Source organism: Vipera ursinii, assembly GCF_947247035.1.
Source record: "Vipera ursinii genome assembly, chromosome: Z".
NCBI lineage: Eukaryota > Metazoa > Chordata > Lepidosauria > Squamata > Viperidae > Vipera > Vipera ursinii.
In genome coordinates, this window is record NC_139517.1 from 29,564,534 (window position 1) to 29,583,810 (window position 19,277).

Consider the following 19,277-nt stretch of genomic DNA (forward strand, 5'->3'; position numbering starts at 1 on the left):
AGAAGCAAAAATAAAAAGTTGTAGCTGATTAAAGAAAATGTTTGAAGTATTATTTTTTGCCAAGAGACATATAATATGTAGTGATTGGAAGGATGTCCAAACTTTTGCACCCATCTGTATTCATTCTTCATTTATTCTGAATATGCAAAACAACTGCACATAAAAAATAAGCATGCACCCAAATTTGCAGAAAGATTCATCACTTAACTTTACATGGAGACTGTGTCAGCTTTTGTTTGCTTATAGATTTATTGGTACGTGCAAATTGACCCAGTGTGTATAAATTTTTGCATGCAACCATACGTAACATATTTTAAATAAACCGTAGGCTTTAAAAATCTATTAAGAAAAAAAATAAGACATAGTCCTTGAGAATTTTTTCTATGCCTGCAGTAAAGGGGCTGATGTCTAATGGAAGAATGCCACAAATATGTGAGGCCTTGCTAACTTATCAAATTTATCCCAAAAATGCAGTAGGGTTAACTCTAGAGTTATGCTGACCTAAATTTGAGGAAATGGTTGGTATGGTTAGTACAAGTCAACAGCTGCTGTTGATCTTAGTCCAAAAAGACCAAACAAGAAGTTATGAATCACAAATTCCCTGATAAGAAAATGGAATTGCATTTTTCTTTCAAGCAGAGGGAAAATGTTAGTATAGGAATAAAATGCAATTTTTTGCTTCAAGATAATTGATTTCTATATCTGTGTACGCTGTGATTGATTTAATAAACAATGCAACTCTTAAGATATTTATTGGGTTCTTGGTGTGTTTTCTTGGCCAGTTTTTTTTCTTGCAAACATTTTATTACTAGGCAAGATAACAAAAGTGATGAGAACATTAGGAAACCAATAATTTCTTTGAGCTACTTATATTTGCAGTTATTGCCATTCTGGCATATTTATTTGGAAATAAATAGGTATGTTCAGTAGAATTTTCTTTAAAATGTAAATACATGCAATTACTTTGTACTTTTTCTTGATGAGTTGCCTTTCTAACAAATGTCTGTGCAATCAACATTAAGTAAATGTAGTTCCAACACATTCCATGCAGATAATAGTTTTGCTGCAGATCTGAAAAAGTATCCAGAAAGAAGTTATAATGATGATAAATATTCTAGGTATATAAATGGGCTGATTTTACAGATCATGCTAAATTATAAAATGGTCAGTATGATTCTGATTGGCATGGTTCATAACCTATCACTGGGTGTTGTAAACTATGGTTTATATAGTTATGCTGAATGCTGCTTTTGTGGTCTTTGCCAATAAACTACAATTAAGGCACTTCACAGCTTAGCTGGATATATGGTCCTTTGGATGAATAAGAAAAATAAAACCTTTGATCTCTTTGGTATTGCTTAATCTGCCATCCTTCTCTGAGTTTCCTTTGTTAGGATTTCATTGTGATCCAGATCATTTGGTGTGATTTATGAGGACTAGGGAATTAGGGAATCTCTCTTGAGCTGTGGTGATGTGCCTATTTTAAGTGTTAAGTGATCTTAAGTGTTAAGAGGCCAGTATTGCACCATGAAAAGAGGAAAATACTCATGAAATAAAAAGCTAAGTCTGCTCATTTGCTAATGGCAACTCTACTGGGGGAGAGATTACGCAGACAAGGTTGCAGTCCCAAGAGAGAAACTCCCTCCTGTTTCTTGGCAGTGATTTATTCCCATCTCATACAAAGGCAGCATTTTTCCTCCATTATTCTTTCTTTCATTTGTACGTGCATATGTGTGTTTTAAGCAAACCTTTTGCAGGATGCCAAATGTTACTTATCTTCCTCCATTACAATTTGCAGCACAGGTTCCAGACAGTGACGAGCAATTTGTGCCTGACTTCCATTCAGAGAACTGTGAGTCTTTCAAATGGGCAGATGGAGAGGTGGGAAGGTCATGCTTTGATGGGGAAGAAGATGAAAAGTACACAAACATGATCCCAATGTCTGAAATTCCACCATCTGATCCTTCATGCTAAAAGAGCCAGAGTTGAGTTTGAGTTGAGTTCTCTGGATGCTAGATAGGGTTGAAAAAAACCACCCTGGCCACATTTTTTGATTCTCCCTGTGATACTTAAGATTCTACTTAATCTGCTTGTTGGACATTGCTCATTTTTATATTCCTACTCTTGATTTATTCCTGCTGAATACTTTAAATTTTTGTTTTTTGGAAGCATATCTGTGATAGTTGGAAGTCCTTAAGAGCTCGGTTCCCTTTTGGGAGGTTAAATGAGGGGCCACACTCCATAGCTAAAAGCCTCTGATTTCTGCTTTCAAATTGCTCCATTAATGGATCTAGGAAGGGGGTGTTGTGGGAATATTTTGGAGCACAGCATGGAATCTGGGCACTGACATTTCTCTATATGTCTAAAACATGAGACAAAAGTGATACTTGGCATGATTTATTTTTCTTCTGTTGTTTTCAGTAGGAGTGAAACACAAAATAAATGTCCTTTCTACACTCTGCCCTTTGTGAGATAACAAACCTTAAGTAGAGGCCATTCACTGCCATCAATTTCCCTTGCAGGATAGTTTTTATATCCTGAAAACTATACTGCTCAAAAAAATAAAGGGAACGCTTAAACAACACAATGTAGTGTATTTAATAATAGGATGTCTTATCTTGTGTTCCCTTTATTTTTTTGAGCAGTATATTTACTTGCAAACTCAATAATATGATCATTTTAATTGTTTTTAAAAAGCTGGAGGACAATTTTGGGGGGCAGTGTTTTATTCATCTTAGAGGCCTCTTCCTGCCTAGATAACCTTCCTTTGTACTTATAAATCAAAACGAACATTTCTAGTCCTTTTGCTTTTGGAAATGTAAGGTTATATTATGAACAACATTCACGAACAATAAAATTCTCTTAAGAGAATTTTTATTCCAAAGACCAGAAAATATGGGATGTAACTAAAAATCTTGGCTAGATTTTGAAGTCTTTCTTGGACTGAGAGAGTGTGACTGGCTGAAGATCCCCACACTGGCTTCATGGTTCATGGCAGGCCTAGAACTCATGGCCTCCTGGTTCCTAATCTGATGCCTAAATCACTGCCCCAAACTGATTCTCCCTTACCTCTAGCCTAGCATATTTTCACTGCAAACCCTTTGTGGCCCTAGGCCTGCATTCCATATTAGGCTTAGGTTACAGTTCTCTTCTGTTATGTTTGCAGTACTGTTGTTGGTAATGGTGGGCCTTGGTGGAGCAGTGGGCTAATGCCTCCTTAAGTAACACCAGCTGCCTGCAATTAGTGCAGGTTCGCATCCCACCAGGCTCAAGGTTGACTCAGCCTTCCATCCATCCGAGGTAGGTAAAATGAGGGCCCAGATTGTTGGGGGCAATAAGCTGACTTTGTAATAATGCTGCTTGGGGGGTGTATGAAAGCCCTAATAAGCAGGCATATACTTAATGAAGGCTACTGCTAAGCTTGTAAGCCGCCCTGAGCCTTCGGAGAAGGGCGGGATATAAATGGAATTAAAATAAAATAAATAAAATAAATAATAATGCCATAATGCCATAATCCCAATTTTATTTATAAGTATTTCTTAGACTTGTAGATTAGATTGAATCCAGATTTGGGAATATGTGACTGCAATTAGGTCTGACTGACTACCTGTAAATTATGATTCAGTTCAGTGAGTATAGTCTAAGCCTTAAGACTCTAAGGGTTTTATGAACACAGGAGACTAAGCAGAATTTTTAACTATCAAATTGTAATGATCCAAATCCAATCAAATACAAAGTAAATACATTATGGCAGCACTTAGTCACCTTTGCAGGCCTTTAGATGCTATTACATAATCTGATTTGAAAGGCCAACTACACTGATAAAAACACCCAGATCTTATGAAATTTTAGCTGCCTCAATCCAAGATCTGGGCAGATTCTGCTGTTTTTTATTAAATGAAAGAAATGTTCTAATTTTGAGGAGATGTAAGTATAGGTAAGGCAAGGGCATCTGTGGGGAGGAAGAAAAATAATCAAGATGAAGATCATGAGCCTATAATTAACCCACCCCCTTTTTTATTTAACTTGTGCTTGATGCACTAAAAGAGAATTGGATTTCTATGATATGGTAGTTCTTCCTTGATTAAAATGTTCTTGATAGGAAGTAAATGACAAAATATGTAAAAGTCATAGAAAAGAATATTCCTCTCATAGTTTCTAATAGAAACTCCTAGGACATCATAGAAATTCATGGAAAAGAACCTAATGGTTGACTCAATATGCATCCAACCAAAGTGAGCATTAGAAGAAAGAGGCATGAAAGTTTGTTAGATGATTGATTCTGGGTCATTCACCATCTCATAACCTGTCCTTTACAGGGTTAATTCTGTGAGCGAAAATTGGAAGACAGATAGTTGTGTGTAGCTCCTTTTGAAAGGTCAGGTTGTAAATCTAAATGTAATGAACAAGCGCAACTTTCCAAGGATTTTCTCAGATGGAATGAGATGATCTAATGTAAATAATTGTTAAAACAGAGGGATGGAGCTGCATGAAATATAGAAACTGCCTTATTTCATATAGGACAATTTAGCAAATTGTTGCTTATCTGGACTGGAACCTGACTGTTAGGCTATTTTCATAATTTATGGACTCTCAAGCAAGAAGTTTAAATCTGGGACTTTTGCATGCTAAGAATGTCCTTTTGTACAAAGTCCTACCTCAGATTCCTTTGTAGCTAGGCTCTGCAAATATAATTCCGATGCAGGTTAAAACACCTCTTCCCTCCCCCCCCTCTTTTCAAATCAGAGGGAACATCTAGTTCTCAGTTGCCTCTTAGGGATTGGGAGGAGAGGGAAGTCCTTGTCCCCTTGTTATGCTTGGCTGATGCAAACTCAGACTGATGAGTATCCTGATGTCCTTACTCTCCTTTTCCCCCCACCCCACCCCCCACAGTAGCCCTTCACAGTCCTCCAGCTAAGATAAAAAAGGAAACACAAAGCCCATGTGTGGATGCTTCCAGTTCCTGCAGACACAGACAGCCTTTTCCTTACCAACCCAGGGAGCAATGCTTATATGCCAGGTAATGCCGCTAGTGAGCAAATGTTGTCCTGATCACCTTGTGTTCCTGCAGTCATGAGTATTTGTCTTCTGTTAGGAATTGCCAAGAAAGCTAAGTAGAGGTTCCCTGCAGATATGGCTGGTTCAAGCAAGTTTGAGAAAAAGGCCAAGGCATGCAGACGTCAACTGTAGCCAAACATCAAGCCTTACAACACTGTATTATCCAATAACTCACCACTATCTTCCATATTTTGAAGCTAAGAAAACCTGGTTGGCCACTTAATATGTTGGGAGTGCTGATTGCTTGATAAATAATATCCAAGTCTATCCCGCCCTCCCACCAGAGAATATCATATCACCTAAATGTAGGAATTTATCAATTAACCATCAAATTAAGTCTGATCATATAAATGCAGTTATTGAAAAGGAATCAGTGGTGTAAAAGTAACGAACTGGATGTTTGGCAATTCAGAAAAGTAAAATAAAAAAGGGGCTCTTGGACATGTTGTAGGTAGTATTTGCTATCAGTTCTCGGCTGGACAGTACACAATCTTTTATTCTTCAGTTTGCAGGTTGATAGAATAGAATGCATAAATACTCTGCATGTTTTAGAACCAATTCAAAAGAAGTGCTTTGGACCTCACAAATGCATAGCACCTCTTGACTAATAATTAAAGCATCCTGAATTTTCTCAAACATCTGTATGAACTTGAAAAAAAACCCACGCCACTAATTTTAAGGCATCAGTGATTTGGATTCTTAAATTCTTTTTTCTGGATTGCAGGGAATCTTGAACAAGAATCAGTATGTAGTGATGTATAGCCAAAGGGTGCTAGGAGTTTATGCAAGGTCTGAAGCCCTTTATCATTTTCACAACCTGCAGAGTTTTAATTTGCATTCTTATTCTAAACTGGGCAGGCTGCCTCTGGAGCATATGTTCAATTCTGAACACTTTAAAACGCACATACAAAACCTATGCAGATGGGGAGTTACTGCTGAAATCATTGAGTAAGTTTAATTTGGAGAGATGATTGAAAAAGACATATGATAATGATTCATTTTATCCTGAGAGTTTTAAATGATAGAGCAAATTTATCTGCTGCCAGAAGGGGTGCAGGGGATGGGAACTGGGAATCTTGACACACTGTTGGGAGAAGCATGAGCTAGTCAGTAGGAAAACAAAGCTGCCTAGGAGAGGTGATGAACATTCTTTGGCTTGGAAGTATTGAAGTAGAGGTCAAATGTCCATCTGGCAGTGGCACTGAGCATAGGAGATGGCTAGATAAACTCCAAAATGCATTCCAATCTTATGATTCTATGAAAATAATTAAAAGTAGCTTGTTAATAGGCAAAAAATGTTGAATACTAGTTGCCTTCATTCAGCAAGAAAACCAGAGAGGTTAACATATGATAACATTGGGCTGGAAGAATGGAGGGACCCTGAATAATTGTGGCCCAAGAATTCTCAACGCCAACTGTTTTGTTGTCCACTGTGACAAATTCTCCAGCATCCACACCTCCCTGATTCACACTTTGATTTATCTGCTGCAAGGCCTTCTTTTTTTGGGTTGGTTCTCTCTTTTTGATCCAGCTGGACCAAAACTTTAGATGGAGCTTTCCAGATTCAGGGAGTATACAGTATGTGACAACCCATAGCCAGAAATGAGCAAGTCTCATCCTTACAACTTCCTTTCTCCACCTCTGAATTCAGCTGTGGGGGTAGCTGAGTGGGTTAGCTGGCCTGGTTGTTTTCATCCGACATGCTTGACCAGTTTCCTAAATTAACCCATTTTCTGAATTTGCCATATTGAATCATAAATTATCAACTGGACTGGAAAAAACGCAATAAGCCACCAAAATAGATTGACACAAACCTTAAAAAAGCATGACTTAAGGTGTCACGCCTAGCTTAAAACACAGGTATTTATTTAATTTGGTTAAACATTTATTTGGACAGATCTTCTGTGTAGGAATGCAAAAGAAACAGATGTAGGGTGAATCTTCAAAGGTCATACTCCTTATTAAGTACCAGGCAGTATCTCAATGTTGTGTATGATAGTGGAGGTGCCTAAAATAAATAAATAAAATTTGAAAAACAGCCCCAAATGTTGTTGTTCCTGTCCAATCAAGTGTTTCCTCTTTGAAATAGTATTGTGGATGATTTCTAATGTTTGTGTTAAGTTGATGGTGGGTGGAGATGATTGCTTCAGCCTCTCTCATTATCTCTCCAGTCTTAAAATCCTTGTTGATTCTTTGTTCCATTGACATCCTCTACTTGCCCTTTAGGCCAAATACACAGTTTTAGTGTAGATTTCCCATGAACCAGGGGAAAAAAATCTGTCACTGAGTCATGCTGTATTTCTTTATGCATGGCATTGTTTAAAAAAAAAAATCCAACCCTTTCTGCCTCACCATTCATAAACTCTTCTCAATGGTCCTGACATTCCTTGTCCTGCTTTTTGCAGCTTTCTATTTTCCAGCCTTTATTTGCCACATTTCAGTGTCTCCTCTCCTCTCCTCTCCTCTCCTCTCCTCTCCTCTCCTCTCCTCTCCTCTCCTCTCCTCTCCCCTTCCCTTCCCTCCACTCCCCACTTCCACATGCAGGGTCTTGGATTCAAGTGCCATTTTCTAGCCCTTATTTATCCTTCAAGCTCTCTTAGGTCCCTCTCACTTGTCTTCCTATCCCTGTTCCTTGATATGTTCTTACCTATAGAGCTCTTTTCACTTCTCTCCTTCAGTTTTGCCCCCTCCTGAAGTCCTCATCATATTTAAATGGTGCCATCCAATTTCCTCTGCTCTCTTTTCTGTTTCACCTCCTTTAAAGCAGGAGTGACCAACAGCTGAATTTGTTCTTTGGATGAGTTGCATATTAGAAGCCTATTTCTAAAAATAGGTGAGATCAGAAGTTATTTAAAGGCAATTTTCAGTTTAATTTACATTTCATAGAATGAATATGATTCCTTCCCCTGTGGTTGTGTTGACATCCAAAGCTTTCAGTAGTCACACATGTGCAGCTCTGCTTTAAGAGCATCAGCATGGCAGTCTGTGGCTTAAGAATCGTGTGGAGTCCTCAGTCTAATTTAGTACGTGTAGCAAGGGAAAAAAGAAAGATAGGAGACCAGAAAGAAAGCCCAGTTCCTTCTGAAAAACATAGGTCATCAGTGTTGGTGCATTTGTCTGACTGCAAAATAAAAAATCAGGTCTGAGTCGAGTTCTGAATAAATAACCTGTTCAGAGCCTATCTATTGTGATGTATCTGGTTTTGCTGGGGGAAATGGGAAATACCAGCAGAGGGAGAGGGATATATCTTGCTGAACCTGATGCTTGCACTTTTGTCTAGGCAAGATTCAAACAACGTGAGCCACCATGGCCCATTCCAGACAGCCCCTGGCCAGGCATACTGTATGGAACACAGGTAAGCCAATGCACTGGGTGGATAAAATTTCTAATATCTCTCACTCTACCTGAAAGCATAAAGGCAGCTTAATACATTATAAGAACTCTGTTGCTCTTTCAAAAATTACCTTTCAGGCATTATATTCAAGCTGCTGCCTGGGTTCATACCATGGGTTAGGCTAAAATATCATTTCTTTTTTGGTGGTGTGGTTTTTGTTGGGCACCACAGGGTTGGTTGAATCAGCACAAATTGTAAATACTCATTCCTGGGGGCTGGTAAAATAGGAGTTCAAGCTACTCCAGAGTTGGTTGGGAGACCATCACTCAGTGGCGTAGCGTGGGGGGTGCAGGGGGCCCCGGCCGCACCGGGCGCAACATCTGGGGGGGCGCGCTCGCACTGAGCTGCTCAGGGAGCCCCAAGGGCTGCACAGAGTCGGCTTGGCTCCGCTCTCGAGCTGCTCTTTCTTGCAAAGCGAAACGAGTCCGGCAGGTGAGATGGGCGGCCACATAAACTGAATAAAATAAATAGAAGCGCCCAACTCTTCGCCCAGGCTCAGGCCAACCGCAAGTGCCCCGCAGGCGCCCCGGCAGGCTTGGCCGAGCGAAGACGGACCCGCCGGCCGGCTGGCCTAGCTTCGTGCGCATGTGTGGCTTTATTTAGCGGGGCTCACGTGTGAGCTTGAATGCAGCGGCTCTTGCAGGTCGGAGCCCCGCCCAGCTGCCCTCGAGAGGGACCCGGAAGCATCCCGCATGCGCACGACTCTTCTTGGAAAGTCTACGCCGCTGCGGGGCGCGTCTTTTCGGCGGTGCCATGACGTCACCGGGTTAGGGGGCGCAAATTACTTGCCTTGCCCCGGGTGCTGACAACCCACGCTACGCCACTGCCATCACACTTTGCCATTTTTTAAACTTTATGAAATACACAGTGATCCAAGTGAGGAGCTGGTTCTACCACAGATGGAGACAATTTCCACTCTTCCTGTCCTGTTCCACCCTTGCCTCAAATATAATAGATGGTGACAGTGAAGCAAAATAGAGAAATGGAGCTCCTGCTCAAAGCCCTACTTTGACAGCCTCCACCTCTAGAAATTTTCCTCAATAGCAGCTACTAGACAAAAGAACTAACATTATTCAGATGACACAGCTGATGGGGGGAAGTTTGTTTAGCTCAAACAGAACTAAGAACCTAACAATCTCAATTGTATTTAGCAATTTACAAGACATGCTGTCTCTTTACCCAATTAAACATATCCAGTGGAGGATATTAAATAAGCTACTCTGATTAATAGTTCAACAGGATCCCATCATCTCAAGCGGCATGTTGAAAGGGGATGATGGGAATTGTTTGGCTCAAACACCCAAAGAATACTATATGGCTTACTTTTGCTTTGATAAACTTTGTTGAGCATAAGTGTTCCATTTCCTAATCTTGGACTCTATTCAAAGGAATGATGGGTTCCCATGCTCTTTGTACACTTTAAAAGATGATCAGATTATTAAATGCCTGTTCTTGGTTTCTTCTGCATTCCTTCTAGTTCCTTGTACCAGCTGCATGCTGAGGCCAGCAAGTGCTTCTCTGTCTCTCAGGCCTTGGTATCAGACAGTCCTTCCATTTATCAGCGCTCATGGTCTGCCCCATGTCTGCCGTATCCCTCTCAGGGCTTCAAGCAGGAATTCCACGACCCCATGTATGAGCAAGTGAACACACTGGGAGACGTAGACAGTTCCCGGTATGCAACTGGCGTGGTGATAAAACAGGAGCAGATGGACTATGCTTTTGATACAGGTAGAGTGCAAGAAAGTGGAAGTGTATTACACATATATGTGTGTATAATAGGACTAGTGTCAGTTCTTTGGACCTGATCTATCTTTTTCTTACTACAGAAACAATCTGAAATTTTCTGGGTCTAGCTATGCTGATTAGCAGTCAAAGCATTTGGGCTTACTGCATTGCATGTAATACTATGCCCCCCCCAAAGAGAAAGAGAAGTGGGGAGGCCTCAGTACTGTTCCTGCCAAAATCTTGCATCCTTGTTAGTATTGAAATATGCCATTTGTTGATTTCACAAAATTGAGCATATAGAACATATCAAAACTGAGCACACAGAACAAGACTGATATCTGTATGTAAGTATATTTCCCAATGATACATCCATCCAGGAACCCTGGGATTGTGGGTTTAAACCAGCTTTCCCCAACCTCATGTATGCCAGAGGTGGTGGTCTATAATTCCCAGCACTCCCATATTCTGGTAGGGGATGAGGATAGTCCTAATTCGGTGTATCTGGAAGTTATCTAGAAGGTACCCCTTTCTTCCACTCAGTATTACTATTTTTATGGATTCCCAATACACTCACTACATTATATTCAGATTCTCTTTCATACACACTTGATTTTCTTATAAAAGTTTTATACATAAATAAAAGAACAAAAATCCTGCAGAGGGGTGTTTGTTTCTGGTGTTAATGCTCCCTTGCCATTGTGGCGCACAGGGCAGAGCACTAGGTTGAGACTAGCCCGATCTGAAAAGCTCAGTAGGTTGAATTGGGTTATAGTTGGTTGGGGAACCATCAGGTCTGTGGCATAACTGGCCATTAAAAAAAAAACACCAGAAGATTACAATGGGAAATCTCATCCATAAGGTTGCCAAGAAAACTGTATGGAGTTGAGCTTGATTCATGGGCATCTTCACTCTTACTTTCCTCCAGTGGCAACTGCCCAATCCATTTAATTAGTTATGCTATGGCTTGGCAGGGGGAAAAAATGCCAACACTTCTTTAGCTCATGAGAAATTCTTCTGCATGTTAAAATGTTTTAAGCTGCCTTTTTCCCCTTATACCCATTAAACTTCAAGTGTGTTCCTTTTTCTTTTCTTTTACTACCACACTTGCCTATAGAAGAGGGATTTTTATGGATTTCCTGACCTTTAAATGTTAGGCGAGATAGAGGAAAAAACTATTCTGTCCCCCAGGGCTGGCAAAGCGTTGCATAACCTTGAGTCTCTACCTCCCTGCTGGTTTGGCCCAGAGCCTGTCTGTGTTGCTGGCTGGAATGGAAAGGAATTTCATTCACAAAATGGATGCACAGGAACTGAGCTCCGGATAGAGAGTGTTGGGTTTCACTGCTCATGCTCTCCTGGTGGTGCAACTCAAATCAGCAGGCAGGCTGGTAACACAAGCCAAAGCTTGGCTGACTGCCCAGAGAAAGTGGGAGCAGGAATAGAAAATGACACCTGCAAACCTGGGGCAGGGTGGGGGAGAGGAAAGCTTCCAACTGGCGTTTGAAGTAGGAAAGCCTTTGGCTATCCAAGAGAAAGGCACACCCTTCCTGACCCTTTTTACAACTCCACATTTCCCAGGGGACAGCTATTAGTGCCTTTCCTCACTTGCTTTTTCCGCCACTATAAACTTCTTAAAGTGTCAGTGATTAAAAAAAAAGATTGCATTATCCATGATAGTTGTCTTTTCAGGATTTAACCCATTAATACTGAATAAATGTTTACTTGCTTTCATTTTTCTTTGCTGAGTGTAATTATATGTGGGTAGATGGGGAGATAAAACTGTTAGGTGGGAATGAAAGTGCCCAGTGAGTCATGGATTTGGCTATTGAAAGGTGTTTTTGTAGGTATGGATAACCTAAGGCCCTCCAGATGTTGATAGACTGCAATTCCCAGCATCCCTTATAGCAGGCTAGTTTAGTTGGAGTTTCTGAGAGTAATGGTTCAACGGCAATTGAAAGATCAGAAGATCTCCAGATCTTATAAGGGAGGCATGATGTACACTGTAATTTATTTTAATCATTTTTATATCCCACTTTTTCTATAAAAGCTCCACTTAAACTTGCTTACAGTAATATTATTCATTCATTCATTAGAATCATATAGATGTCATACAATTCCTGCAAAATAAAAAGCTAGAGCCAAAAAAAAAGAGTCCTCTGAAGAAAAATCATAGCAAAATTGGTCTTAAATATCTTAATGGGTATAAAAGTATGGATGGAAGTGACTATATGCTCCAACAAGAGAATTCCCCAAATTAATTCATTTTGGATTTAATTCATATCTTATTTGTTTCCCAAAAATGGTATCCAAAGATAGCGCTGGCATCTTTAGTAGCTATACAAAGCCAGCAAATCTATTTATTCCATGCTGTACTTTTTCTGTTTGAGTTACAGATGTGGCAAGCTGCCATTCAGTGTATATGAATGCAGAAGGGTTACCAAATTGTTCCAGTTCTGAAGGCATATTAGGTGAGAAAAATAATCTTGGGATTCTGGTAGATTTGATACAATTTTCTCCTTAAGACGATGATAATAATAAACAACATCTGCCTGTCCCAAGTCTTCGGGAAGGACCTGATTAGTGAACAAAAATGCCAAATCCAATGTAAACATCTGGCTGACAGTGCAACCAATTTTCCATGGATTGTTCTGAGAATAGGTTTGGATCCATAATTGGGCAGAAATTAGTGGGGACAAATTCCACCTTGTATCATTTCCCAGAAAAAAGTCCAGTATTTTTCATAGCAAAATTGCTCTGTGTACAGAAGTTTTCAAAAATTCTTAGCAGATACCGCTTTGATTATTCCCATAGAAAAATCTGTGGAGTGCAGGCAGAAATGATTTGGTAGGCTTAAGCCTTCCTTTTACCCTACAACAAGTAAGTAGAAGATACAGCAGAGGTAGTCAGTCTAAAAAAAATTCCACCCTGAAGCGTTCATAAAAAGTCAGGGTTTGAATTGCATTTGATCCTAGGACTCAGTTCTAGGATGCAAGGCAAGCAACTAAACAATCAGTTACAAGAGCACATGGATTACATGATTTTTAGCATTGGGTTTCCTTTGGACTTTATCCAAGAGGGTTCAAATATTCACACAATAAGATTGCATCAATTATAGTAAAGTACATTCAACAGCAATGCTGACTTGTAGGTAGACATTTATTCTTGAAGAAATATTGAGTTGGTGTTTGTTGCTTATTTACTTATTTCTAGTTAGAATGAACAATACCAAGATGGACTTGGGATGTGTTTTATAAGAGACAGATTCATACTTTCAGGAAAGAGAAAATTCTCCCCAGTCTGGTTTCAGCCATAGTACCTATAAAGCATTACCCCGCCTCTCCACCCACAACTAAACAATGAAACAAAAAAAATCATACCTACTACTGAATATACAGCTATCTTAACTTCTGGGAGAATGCTCAGTAGAATTAATACCATTAACAATGGAAGGTTTCGTGATGATAAGGAAGTCTCACATGGCTGAGTCTAGCTAATTGAAAGCCTAAGGAGCAGCAGTTGTTGTGTGATCAATCCTATCAATCTTGGCAAGAGTTTTGGTAGTTAATTTCCGAATGTTAATGACTTACATATATCTAGAAGAAATGCAGATCAGATTCTTGATATTTACCTGTTGTTGTTTGGGTTGTTTTTTTGCAGGCTATGGTTATGAGAGGCAAATGCGACCATTTGCAGAAGATGCTTGTGTTGTCCCTGAGAGGTTTGAAGGTCAGAAAAGCATTTGGCTTTAATTCCCTTAATAGTCAAGCTACCCAATCCTCCAGATGAATATTTGAACTAAGAGTACATCTTTCATAAATGCAGTATTTCCTTAAGCCAATGGTTTGTGGCCGCAAAAGATATTTAAAGGCAGTCTGTGGTGAAGAAAAGGTTGAGAACGATGACCTGAAACATTATTCCTCCACTTATAACAGACCTCTCCAATTTTGCAAAGTTTACAGGTGCTGTCCTTCAACTTACCTCATGCTTTATATATTTGGCTGGTATCAAGTTGGCCAAGTTATCTTTTAAATCTGAACTTGAACAGAATATCCACATATTAGTCCCAGGGAATATGTGGTCTGTGATATTTTATAGGTAGATATTTGGATTATGTTCTCGCCTTCCAGAGGGTGGCTATCCAATATGAAATCCACTTTTGCATACTATTTGAGAAACAGACTTCTAAATATCAAAATGTACAATCCACGTTTAATTTTGTATTTTTGGAAAACTTTGGAATTCACACAGGTTTGCTGATATTTCCCTCTTGCTTCTCAGTGCCTCTATATCTATTTGTAATCCAACCTGAGTTTCCCCATAGATGGTGTGATAAGGAGAAATATTTTGAAATAAGCAGCCTTCCTAAATGACCTGGACTTTTAATTTCCAAATTTCCAGCCATCCTCTGCCCAGGTTTGTTAGGAAATTTGGGAATTGTCATCTCTCAGTATTCCTGGAGAGCAAGAGGCTGGAGAAAGCTGGTAGATACAATACGTTCCCTCTGTCTTTTGCCTGTAGGGGAAGCAAAGTATAGAAGTTTGATTTCAAGATATGGCATGGGTCGTCCCCATGAACTTTCTCCCAAAAATTCAGAGTTTTTAAAATCATTTTTTTCTTCCCTTTTATTGTATTGTATATGTTGTCTTTGATAGGGGATATTAAGCAAGAAGGAAGTGGATACCGTGAGGGCCCACCATATCAACGGCGTGGATCTCTGCAGCTTTGGCAGTTCCTGGTGACTTTGCTGGATGATCCAAGCAACTCCCATTTTATTGCCTGGACAGGTCGAGGGATGGAATTCAAACTCATTGAACCAGAAGAGGTGAGATTTTCTGTTACTTCTTTTAACTGAAAGCCATCTTATATTACCCTTCATTGATTCTGGATTACAGGAATCTAGTTAAAACCATATCTGATATTGGAATATTGAGCGGGTGTCCTCCTAAAATTGTCAAATTATACTGCTATGGAAAAAGAGTATAGTTTTATTTGCTGATTGCAATATCAATCAGCACTCTCAATTTATATTGATAATCCATAAGTTAAATGGAGCTTTTGTGCTGGCCAACTTACTTCTTTATCCGTGCCCCACTTTCCTTTAGGAAAGAATGCCCAATACGTGGTCAATGGCCACATATGGGCTATAGTCTCAGAAAAAGTTGCACATATCTAACTTTTTAATAACTGAACAAAACCAGCTTCAGACCACCACAAAAATGCAGTTTCCATTGTTGAAAAGGGGAGTGTTTTATGTACTAAAAAAGTAGATTTTTTTAACCCTTTAGTGCAAATGTTCTTTCCAAATGTATATATAAATACGAAGCCAGTTATAAACCAATGAACCTATATTTTCTCAAACTTCAGTTCACAAGTCAAGTCTTTATATGGGATCAAAGTATATAACCAAAAATCATTATATTGGAGAAGATTCTTGGATGAGAAGCAAAATGTTTTCAAAGAAAACACCAAGAAAATCCAGTTGGCTTTTGGAAAAAAACACCTTTGGGACAACCATGACCTGGATAATTAAAAATCTCCATAGACAAAAGTGCTAATATTGGGGAAAGTATATAAAAAGTGGATATATTGGATTGTCTATCAATTGTCATTTGGATTTTTTAAGAGAAAGTGCCCAATTGTGAATAGAAAGTTTTAGTTTGTCTCTCCAAGACCTGGTCCCAATTGCTTTGCATGTAAATCTGATTTCCTCACTCTGAATTGGCCCTGCAGGTGGCGCGACTTTGGGGCATTCAGAAGAATCGTCCAGCTATGAACTATGACAAGTTGAGTCGCTCTCTTCGCTACTATTATGAAAAAGGCATTATGCAAAAGGTTGGTCTGGAGTTTGATTGCTTGGCACATGCCATTTAAACTTGGGAAGGTGGGCACTCATCTGATAAAGAGCTGACAGAATTGTTAATTCTCATTAACAATTTCTAACAATATCTGGGGCACTTTGAACACAGATGATCTTAGGTTAAGCATCTATTCACCATTTTTATTCAATATTTTGGGTAGGGCTATGTATTTTGTGCCAAGAGAACAACACTGGCTATTAGTTGGATTAAAAGTATAAGAGAAAGTGAGAATGGCACATCTTACAATCTAGTTTGACATAAGCTTTGTAATCTGAAGGGAAGGGCCACTGGCAGTGCAGAATTCTAACACTTTAATAACAATTATGCTAGGTCTTGATATGTAGTAAGGTCAAGATATCTGTCTCAAGTAGCACCATGAACTGGGGCTCCATCAATAATTGTCTCAAGGGTACAGGAAGATATAATGCATTGCCCTTTTTTATATTGGGGTATTTGTTTTAATAATTTTGTTGAGCACTTAATGCTCTTGAATTTTGTTCCATTAAAAATTTTTTGTTTAATGAAGGTTATAAATCTGCCTTAAAAAAACTTGGTTGAGATCTTCCCATCTTGATTATTTCTTTAATTATTACAAATGCTGACAGTAATTATGTATATTATATTATATTATATTATATTATATTATATTATATTATATTATATTATATTATATTATATTATATTATATTATATTATATTATATTATATTATATTATATTATTATATTATATTATATTATATTATATTATATTATAATATTATTATATTATATTATATTATTATATTATATTATATTATATTATATTATATTATATTATATTATATTATATTATATTATATTATATTATATTATATTATATTATATTATATTATATTATAATATTATTATATTAATTATAAATGCACATGCATCTTTGAGTCAATGTTGATTCTTAGAATTGGCGGTACAAGTTGCTACAGTTTTTCCGACAAGATTTCAGAACTGGTTTGCCATTGCTTTCTTCCTAGAGCTGAGAGAGTGTAACTGGAGTGAAGTAATCCAGTTGGCTTCATGCCTAGTACGCTGAACCTCCAGTACATGCATATTTTGATTTTAATTGAAGTGACTGTGTATTCACAGTTCTTATATGTTATTTTATGAACATAAATAGTTTCAGTGTTTTTCTTCTGTTTTAATCAAAGTTTCAGAGTTGGGGGAAAAATTGACTGGAATGACTTACAGGTCCTGTAAGATGAATATTAAAATGTATATAGAAAGTCAAAGTAAAAAAAAACCCACATATTTTAAATGTGTATTTTCAGCATTTCTTCCCAGGATTTCAGGCCACTGTTTTGGAAAACACCTGGATTGCTATCAAGCCAAATTAAGCTTCTGGGAAATGGCACAATAGAGGTTAAACAAAGAAGCAACACGGGATGCTTATCACTTCTGGGGACATCTGTGTGCAGGGGTGGGGAGTGGGGAAAAGACTTGCCAAGAACAACTACTGTAGTGCTTGTGTTTTTCTCCCTCCTTTGACATAGGTGGCAGGTGAGCGTTACGTGTACAAGTTTGTCTGTGAGCCTGAAGTGCTGTTCTCCCTTGCTTTTCCTGACAATCAGCGTCCATCTCTGAAGGTTGAATTGGAGTGGCATGTCAGCGAGGAAGACACAGTGCCTCTGTCCCACTTGGATGAAAATGCTGCCTACCTGCCAGATCTGGGAGGTGCCCAACCTTATGGGAAAAGCTGCACATACTAGACGACAGTAGAATGGACAAATCACATAGGGGCGAGTTGTATGTGTGTATCTGTATATATATATATATATATAAAATCTGCTGTGAACTCTGCATGGCGTCAAGAAAGGCATCCGGACAGTAAATGCTTAGCTCCATCCAGTTGCCTTGACACTACCCTGAATTAAGGGATTACAGATTTTTTTTCTCAGTTACCAATATAGAATGTTGCCTTGGCTCTTGGAAACAAAATCAGAAACCTTGGAAGAAAGGCAGCGGGGTCTGCCACTTCGAGAGCAAAGTTTGGATTTGGGTTCAAATCCTGACTTAGTCATAGACTCCTTAAATGAATGTGGGGTAATTCTTTCAGGCTTTTTCTCAAGGAGGGGCAACCTACCTCACAGGGATGTTGTGAGGACAAATAAGATAAAAATTGTGAAGTGCTTTGTATATTTGCCTTTTTATTTTAAGGGATATCTTGGTTCAAAAATAATTAAACGAAACCTAAACAAGGAAAGGCAAGGTCTTTCTAGTTTTAAATAGTTTTTCCCTTGTTTGGGGGAGATGGAGTATGTATACTCCAAGCTCAAAATAATTTCTTGGCAGCTGGATGATTGATTGTTCTATTCTTGCAGAGGATAAATAATATATGCAACAGAGAGAGAGAGCCTTACCCATCATGATGCCAAGAGCTCAAGAGAGAAGAGTTAGCAAAGAAGTTAAGCTTTTAATGTCCTGCAAGAACCATAAAACAATTGCTGCAGCTTAGCTTGTGTAGCCTCATTCCAACAGAAAGGAATACTATCTATAACATAATTGATTCGAGTCAAGAGAGATTTTTATCTAGATCAGCCTCCTGCGACTTCATAGCCTTCAGAAGTACTAACTCCAGTTTACCATCACTAACAGCTCAGAAAAAGAAAATTCACTGCTGCTTCATGCAATGCTAAGTAATACAGGGAAGGTCCTTCAAATGCTGTTGTTCTTGTTATTTAGATTTAACATTGCTGCTCACTCCACTTGCCCTCTAGTGAGATCTAGACAAGCATGCCTTTTCCATAGAAGCCTCTGCCCTGGGGAATATCCTTCCCCCCCCCCCCCGGGATCCAGCAAGGCCCCAACCTTTTAGCCTTTTCAATAGCCAAAAGAGCTGGTTCTCCCCACAAACGTTTGGGATAGGTAGGATGAGACTGAAGACTGGGCATTGTAGATGCACTGGAGAGTGTGGTTGAGATATTAGGTTTTGATTTACAGGGCACTTTTCTGTTTTTATTATTTGTTGTGAATAACCCAGAATTGTGCTATATAAGATAGTGGCCACCATAAGTCTTATAAGGTAAGTGAGTAAGTAAATAAGGATCATAGTGCCTGAGCTATGGTGGTGCAGTGGTTAGAATGCAGTATTGCAGGGTAATTCTGCTAATTCAGCAGTTCAATCCTGACTGGTTCAAGGTTGACTCAGCCTTCCATCCTTCCAAGGTTGGTAAATGTCGGGGTCAATAAGCTGGAGGGCTGTAAAGCACTATGA

The 19,277-nt window shown here is 38.9% G+C and overlaps 1 protein-coding gene across 1 annotated transcript in view; it reads left to right on the top strand.

Moving 5' to 3' along the window:
* The window catches only part of ETV4 (ETS variant transcription factor 4), a gene marked incomplete at its 3' end in the record, with an annotated part of 33,253 nt that extends 15,481 nt beyond the window's left edge, over positions 1-17,772 (top strand). The window contains exons 5-13 of the mRNA XM_083376736.1: positions 1,799-1,852; positions 4,894-5,020; positions 8,339-8,413; positions 9,930-10,180; positions 12,568-12,642; positions 13,832-13,900; positions 14,827-14,996; positions 15,905-16,006; positions 17,557-17,772. Coding sequence (XP_083232862.1) covers positions 1,799-1,852; positions 4,894-5,020; positions 8,339-8,413; positions 9,930-10,180; positions 12,568-12,642; positions 13,832-13,900; positions 14,827-14,996; positions 15,905-16,006; positions 17,557-17,772 — 1,139 coding nt within the window. The remainder of the gene's footprint in view (positions 1-1,798; positions 1,853-4,893; positions 5,021-8,338; positions 8,414-9,929; positions 10,181-12,567; positions 12,643-13,831; positions 13,901-14,826; positions 14,997-15,904; positions 16,007-17,556) is intronic.
* Between the last annotated feature and the right edge of the window lie 1,505 nt (positions 17,773-19,277).